At 40.9% G+C, this 8,004-nt stretch overlaps 1 protein-coding gene across 1 annotated transcript; it reads right to left on the bottom strand.

Moving 5' to 3' along the window:
* Positions 1–2,459: 2,459 nt before the first annotated feature.
* LOC124681651 (patatin-like protein 2) lies at positions 2,460–5,796 on the bottom strand. The gene is made up of 6 exons (XM_047216524.1): positions 5,653–5,796; positions 5,362–5,540; positions 5,010–5,199; positions 4,188–4,349; positions 3,796–4,095; positions 2,460–2,862 (listed from the first exon to the last, which is right to left on the bottom strand). The coding sequence occupies exons 1-6, from the start codon at positions 5,794–5,796 to the stop codon at positions 2,626–2,628; spliced, it is 1,212 nt and encodes a 403-aa protein (XP_047072480.1). The 3' UTR covers positions 2,460–2,625.
* Positions 5,797–8,004: the final 2,208 nt, after the last annotated feature.

Raw genomic sequence — 8,004 nt, 5'->3', positions numbered from 1 at the left:
ACGAGGTTAAGTTTTTATATGTTTTCTTCTATGAGATATGCAACTCTGGCAAGATGAAAAGTCAAGCACATTGTTAATAAATAAGTTGTTACGAGGGATAACTTAATTTTGTTGTAATACTATGAGAATTCTTATTTTATTTACAGTAGAAATGTATGTCTTTGACAACTTGTTGTAGCTGAATTAACTTAGGCATTTTGGAAGTTGTGGAGACCACAATGTAACAAATAGTTAATGAGCAGGGTATTTGTAGTTACTAGAGGATATACAATTGCACAAAACTGTGCAGTATAACAAGTTATTGTGTGTTGCTCTTAACAGGGTTATGTCCTTATTTGTTTGGAGTAAGCGGAGACCTGGTTGGATGAAGTATTGGTGCTTATGTGGAGAATGGATCATATGGTAGTTCTTCTTTGTCATATATGTGAAGATCCTAGAATCATGCATATGGAACAATAGAAGATTACAAGTGAGATTTTTTGTTTTTTATCTTCTTTTTATGTTAAGTATTCGCTATGAATTTTTAGAAAAAATGTTTCTATATTTGAATGAGATTGTATGGTGATTGATTTGACTTCAAATAAAAAGGTATCTGGTAGAAAACATGTGCATGTGCATGATTCATTTAGACTCCTTATGTATTTTGATTGTTGGAGTTATGTGATGCATGAAACGAAGCTTGATTTTATTTGGAAAATATGAGCATCTTTTGGAGGCTTGAATTTACCATTTATCGACGTGAAATAAGATAGAAACAAAAAAAAGTATTCTCTCCGTCCATAAAAATATGTCTCAACTTTGTCAAAATATGCATGTATCTGGATACATGCATATTTTGACAAAGTTGAGACATCTTTTTGTGGATGGAGTACAAAATACGACTCATAGGAGAAGATAGGATTTCCTCTCAAAAAGAGAGGAGAAGATAGGATTCAGAAGATGGGTGTTGTATTGTGAAGACGTGCATTGCACGTGCACTCTAACTAGTACTGTTTTAATGTATCAAAATCATTAGATGTGGTCAGACTTGTTTTGGAAACTATATGTTCCTCTTAAAATAGATATTAAGATGAACTTACCACAAGTTTAGAATCTAGACATTAGCTTTTCAATTTAAACATCTATAAGAAGCATATACACACTGTATAATTAGTTATTTTCTATTTTTCTAGAGATAAAGGGACCCATAATAAAGTTTGGCACAGGGCACCGGTTTTTTCCGGCCCGGCCCTGGTTATAGCTAGTATCCTTAGTGCTTAATTACCATTTTTTTGTAATGTCAATTGACCACATAAACAACACACAGCTCCGCCTACCACCCCCCTCCAAGAAAAAAGCAACGTGTATACTACTTCAAAGCACAGACCGGTATAGAATACACGTGTATAAGTAGTAGTTTTCGATGAACTATATAAAAGTGTCAGACCAGTCAATATCATTGACGTGAACGTGTTAAAGTTAATTAGTAGCAAGAAGGTCCTCGCAGAAAAAAAAAAGAGTAGCAAGAAGAATTATGGTCACCCTTGAGTAAGAAGATGAAATTCTAGAGTTTATAATAACACATATCAATAGTACAGTACTACGTGACGCGCTTTGTCCAGATATACAAGCAAAACTGCAACTTACACCATTTGTTAATGAATGCACTCATGCATGTGCAAGATACAGCTGGAATATGAAAATAATCCGATGTAGATTAGGACAGCAAGTGTTCTCGACCTGGAAGTCAAACCAATACACAACTTAAACATTATCGCATGCTGCTCATGTGACTGGGAAGTGTCCTCTGCTTACAAGTTAAACCAATAGGCCTGTGGCATTATCTCGTGCCTATCTGTTCGTTGTACCTTGGTCGGGGTTTCTTGTGGGCAAAGCACAAGACTATGTCCATGTCGATCGGTTTCATTCACTCGAATTTGTTAAACCTTATGTTAGTGTCATGGGAGATGTGAAATGAATGAAGGATGTTTCGAAACAAGCATTAGTTACCCATATGCCAAAAGTAGGCTTTCTTAACTTGTCCTTGGCTTCGGGCTAAGCAAGTTATCTTAAAACCATCTTTATCTTCTTAGTTATGAAACTACCAAAAATAATGCATAACATAGAACAGTCTAACGTGTGTCACCCCCTACCATCTCTCCATGCCACATCAGCTTGACACCGGGCCTTACCGGTCTCAAGGTCATTAGTATGGCTCAGCAGAGCGATCAGTGTTTTCTGCAACGCCTTATTACGCTGTCCTGGTGGTTTTGTTACAAAAACGTATCCGGATGGTTTTTTGTCAACCTAACCTCAGTTCTGGTGGTTTTTGTAATTTACTCTAGTTATAAAAAAAATTAGTGGCTCTAGTTAATGAATATGAAGTCTTTTAACATGCTTTAAAAATTTGTTAGTATTGGACCGAGAGACATGTAGCAAGGAAGGCAAATTAATGTGATAAACAATATTATAACGGTATTCAACACCTATATTTTGCAACTCATGCACAATATTATATCACTCAATCACTGTACGATTGCAACATGAACAAAGCAGGACGGCAAAGATGCACCAAACGAACAGAATTCAACACTGGAGGGCCCTCTTCACGCACATTCTTGCCCAATATGCGCCAGCCAAACGAGGCTAGTTAATCTGAAGCATACTCTTGCGCCGGCTTCGCTCAGCGGAGAGCTGCCTTGCGAACTTGGAGAGCTGCTCCGAGTTGGTGCCCTCGCCGGGCATCTCCACGTTCCGGCCGGTCTCCAGGTCCACTCGGGATACATTCTTCCTGAGAAGCTCATTCCCGATCTCCACCAGCCTATCCATGTTTTCTTTAGAGCAGTCGTCGATCGAGCCCGCACTTCCGCTCAATTGATCATACTGCACTTTCAAAAACAGATAAGTACCATACCACCGGCTAAATCCCCAAGCATCAGCAAAGAAACAATAAAAATGTCTACTGATGTATGTTACGCATGGAAAAAAATAGCGCGCTAATAGCGTATTTTAAGGCCGGCGCTATTTTGTCATGGGACGTGCTTCAATGTCCCCCCTCCCAACCAAATTTAAAGGGGGTAAACGTGCGTTTGGTTCGTTACCAGAAAATATGGATGATCTCATCCCAAAAGCTGAATATTTCTGAGAAAGGCTGGACCATATGATCTGTGAATTTCATGACTAATGTCACTAGCCGCCTGAGAATCCATGGCCGTCGACGCGACTCCGACACCTGCCACCATCGTATGTCCAGCTCCCCAGCTCGGCGGCGGCCACCATGTCACGGCGAGCGGTGGGCTTGCTTTTCCGCGTGGCTCCCAGCTCGACATCGGCGGCCTCCAGGACGCGGTGAGTGGCGGGCTTGATTTTCAACGTGGCTCCCTAACTCGGCGGCGACGGCCTCCATGGCATGGCGAGCAACGAGCTTGCTACAAACGGCCTCGCTAAATACGTGCGGGCAGTGACCTTGCTAGGCACGGGTAGGCAGCCGCCCCGCTAGGTCCGGTCTCCGCTACGAAGGGAAAAGGACCCGTTAATTACATATTAACCGGTGTGTTAATGGCATATTTATCCTTTTCTATTAATCTTTAATTAAAATATTTTATCTCATCCCATCCCGTACATATTTGCCCATGAACCAAACACACACGTTAAGTCAAACCACGAAGGGGTATCAGCTGATCCTAGCCGTCTAAATAGAACAAAGTTTAGAGAGGGGGACACCGGAGCAATAGCCATTTTGTCATAGCGCGCTATTTTTTTCCCTTGATGTTACTCCGTACTGCGTTATACCTTGGCGTTCAGGCGTATAGTTACCTGGATGCGCAGGTAGCGGTGGGAGGAGCGCAGGGCGCCGAAGAGGACAGAGAGGTGGATGTCCACCATGTCGGCACTAGCTGCGTTGAACATGTCCACGATGGGGGCGGTGCCGTCCTTGACGATCCAGTTCAAGATACCCCACTTGGCAGCATCCTTGGCGCTGTACTTTTCTTTTGGGTTCAGCCCACAGCCGATGGACACGACCATGAACTTCCCGTAGTTCACCGGGTTCTGCATAAAGAGCTCGCCGTCCCCCAATATGATGTCCTGGGACACTTGGCTCATGGCGCAGAGCGTCTGCAGGCACCCATGTACACATATGCCAAGTTTACAACACGGTTTATGCAGTGAGATTTGTGTGTGATAAGTGTGCGATGGCACTAACTTACAGGGTTGTTGGCGGCGAGCCCGCCATCGATGATGTTGAAGGACCTCGGGTCACCTTTGTCGTCTTTGGTCTCAAAGTAGTGTGGCGGGAAGAACGTTGGTGCCGCGGAAGTGCCGATCGCGATGTCCGACAAGAGAGCGTTGTTTGCAGGATGGTGCTTCAACTAATCGTCGTTACCAAAATCATGCATGCATGAAGTTCATTAGAATCCATGAAGTTTTCTTTTTGCGAGAAAAAATACACGTATTTCTAATAAAAACATTAACTCCTTTTTTACATTACATCGAACATTACAACCTGGAATCCCAGATGACAGGAGCTACCAAAGAATTCAATCTGATCTGATTGTAGTGGTTAGATTACATAATAGTAGGTTGGTAGCTTCGAACTATTATATAATATACTTGTTGGTTAGTAGCCAACTATCTTTGATTTTCCGTAAGTTGAAGCTACGGAGACAGTCTTGAAAAAATTTATCTGTCTATATACATGACGTGAGAATAACTATAAGCTGAACTTGGCCAGAATAATTCAACCGGATCAATTCCTCACCTTTTAAAATACCTTTTTAAAACTGATTTGCATGAAAAAAAAATCAGACGCATTATACATAGGCCATAGCTAGATAATCTAGCTAGCAACAATGACAACGGTGTACTAGTATGTGAGTTAGTTAACTCTTCCCAGATTGGTGGGACAATAAAGGTGCTTGTGCGCGCCATAATATATAGCACATCACTGCATGGACAAGGTTATAAGTTTTTTCTACCACGATCTAAAAGAATTACCACAAGGAGCAGGTGATCAGTTAACAACATGGTACCTGAAAGCTCGAGAAAATTGTGGGTTGCAAGTATGCAATATCGAAAGTAGGGATAACTACATTCGTTAGCGTCCTGTCCAACCTAGTTTCACCAAGGTACCGACGAAGCAGCGAATGGAGGTACTTGCCGTTGTATTTGGGCCTGCTAACCATCCTCAGAGCTGTGCTGATCTTGGAAAAGATCGAGTTCCTGCAACATGGCATATGCACACTGATGAGCCACTGATCGAGTGTTTTTTTAACAATGCAAAATTAAGACTGATCGAGTGATATGATGTTGCAGTTAGATAATTCTGCTGCAGAGTGCTAGTCTTCAGATGATATGGTTCCCCACACATGTTTAGTTAGTTACTTCTGTGGGAATATTTTGGGCGACTCATCAATGTAGAACTTGGCCAAATCATTGGCGTCGAACAGTGGCCGTCCATTCTTGTCTGGAGCTGTGAGCATCACCGTCAGGAGGCCACCGGTGCTCGTGCCAGCGACAACGTCGAAATAGTCTGCAATCCTAGCATCCAGACCGTCCAGTTTCTGCACGGAGACAAAGCAGGAGAGTTCATAGAACACGGTGACAGTGTCCCTCAGGAAACAGTAGACAAAGCATATCGATGACAATGTAGATATGAACTTATAAGTATCTTACTTTGAGCTCCTCTTCTAGGAAGGCAAGGATGGTGGCCGGGATGATCCCTCTGATACCGCCGCCATCGATGCTTAGGACCGTGACCAGCTTCTCCTTGTCAGAGGGACTCTGGCGTGCACCTCCGGCCGAACTGGTACTTGTCATTTCGGAGTTTGGTTGACGAAGCCAAGCTATAAAAGAATGTGGCAAATGATTTGGAAGGAAGAAACTTGTTATATAGACATGCCTGGAATATCTGGAGTGATAAGCCATATGATTGGTTCAACTAATATTAATAGAAAAGTCGGGCAGATGGATAAAAGCCAACCAACCTCCAATATAGTAATCGCTGCATTTCGTATGAGAGCACATATTACTAGAATAATAGAGAAAAATACCTAGTCTATCTTTTTTTTAGATAACAGGCATTACGGCCCGACTTTAAATTAATAAAGTCAGAGAGATTCAAGATACGGTATTACGTACACTGCTGCGGCATATACCTAGTCTATCTTACAAGCTAAGAGAATTAATGTGTCTGTATTTTTCATTTCTTTATCTTCCAACTCAACAATCATACTTGGTCGCATTGCTGAGGTAGCACAGTTCTACGTGGAGACTTTTATATGCGCAGCTTTCAACTCTACTACAGCCTTAAAGTTTGCTTGCATGCGCTGCCTCAGCCCTACAGAAGCTAGTAGTTCCTTTCAACCGCTTGTAGCTGGACAAGAAACCAGTGCCGAGTCAACTCCAACATTTATATGATCAAACTGATATATAAACCATGTTTAGTATAAAGTATGAAGCCTGCGTTATAATATCCTCTCGAGCAATAGGGAAAACGTTACAAGAAATGGAAATGTAGCCTAGTCTAATGTGGTACAGTGGTACTCACTTCGTTCCAAAAAAAAACTGAAGTCCTAAGTTTGTTCTCAGTGAAACCTTTATAATTTGACCGAGTTTACAGAAAAATGTGATAATATCTACAACGTCAAATCTATATGGTATGAAATTACATATAACAAATCTAAATCTAATGATACAAAAATGGTGTTTTAGATGTTGATATCTATTTTTATAAACTTGGTCAAACTTAAAGTAGTTTGACTTAAGACAATCCTTAAACTTCGAATAACTTGGAACCGTAGAAGTAGTACAGAAAGGATGAAATGACTAAAAAGGTCGCCTACACTCTGGATTCAGAGGTGAAACCTGCCATGAAAACAAAACATTGCAGATATCAGATATCAGATATCTTCAATCATAAAATCGTTCTTTTGAGTTTGTAGCATTGAATAGGAATAGTTTTCCCACGTGATCGAATCATGCACACCAGGAAGGCCAGGATTCAAGGACACAAGCAACAAATTGCTTGTCTCATGACCTTTGCATGCACTTGGAAACAGCATGTCTACAGAGATACTCCATACTAAGTTCAACTGAAAAGGACTGCAAATATGAAAGCCACAAAAGCTGGCCCAAAACATGGTTTAAAATAAGTTCGTAAGTAACACATTCCAGCTCATAATGTGTAAACACACACACACGCAATATCATTATCTCTTGGTTTATTTACATTCTCTCAATGCGCGTGTCAAGGCTCAAGAAGAACGTAAGTGAAAAAACATATGGCTATTCTGAAGAATAAATAAGGGTGTAATTAGTTGTCATCTTGTGATTAGTGGTGATCACCAATCGTAATGAGACATGTGCGATGTTGATTGACTTCTTTGAACAAGATAGTTGTTCGAGTAAAATTTGAGATGTTTAGCCTGGCTGTCATGTACATGAAAAAGTCCATTGGAGATTACTAAAATGGATCAAATTGTTTCGTAAGTAGGCACATCAAATGTTTGGTTTATTTCTCTTTCTTGACCCTGTGGATTACGATGCATGGTAGTGTTCGTTAACATAACCTGAACCAGCACCAGCAGGCTGTCCAAATCAAATGGTAAACGCACCTTCTGGGATAAGACTTCTTTGCACAAGCTCCAACATTATAAAAAAATAGTAAAGATGATACATTCAGTATATTAACTTTACATAGGCTGACAGCAGATAACTGTGACATCTTTGAATCTGATTTTTTTTATCAATAATAACACTGTATTAGACCACTTCATTTCTGGAGTATCATTGAACATGTTTTGGTCCTTTAAACAACACAATTATTTAGCTCGGCGAGCCCACTACATTTGACAGTTTTTTCGTATCGCGCCAATAATGATGTGAAAGGAGAGTATGACATGGCAGACCTTAACTTGAATCAGTATTGTTATCTGTTAAACATGATCCAGGAAATCCTGCTGGTTAACACCACGGATGTGTGACAGTCTGGGTTTGATTTGCTTTCATGTGGCACTTAAATAACAA

This window comes from Lolium rigidum, chromosome 1, assembly GCF_022539505.1.
Source record: "Lolium rigidum isolate FL_2022 chromosome 1, APGP_CSIRO_Lrig_0.1, whole genome shotgun sequence".
NCBI classification, from domain to species: domain Eukaryota; kingdom Viridiplantae; phylum Streptophyta; class Magnoliopsida; order Poales; family Poaceae; genus Lolium; species Lolium rigidum.
The sequence above is the reverse complement of the archived record's forward strand: the minus strand, read 5'-3'. Positions and strand labels throughout refer to the sequence as shown.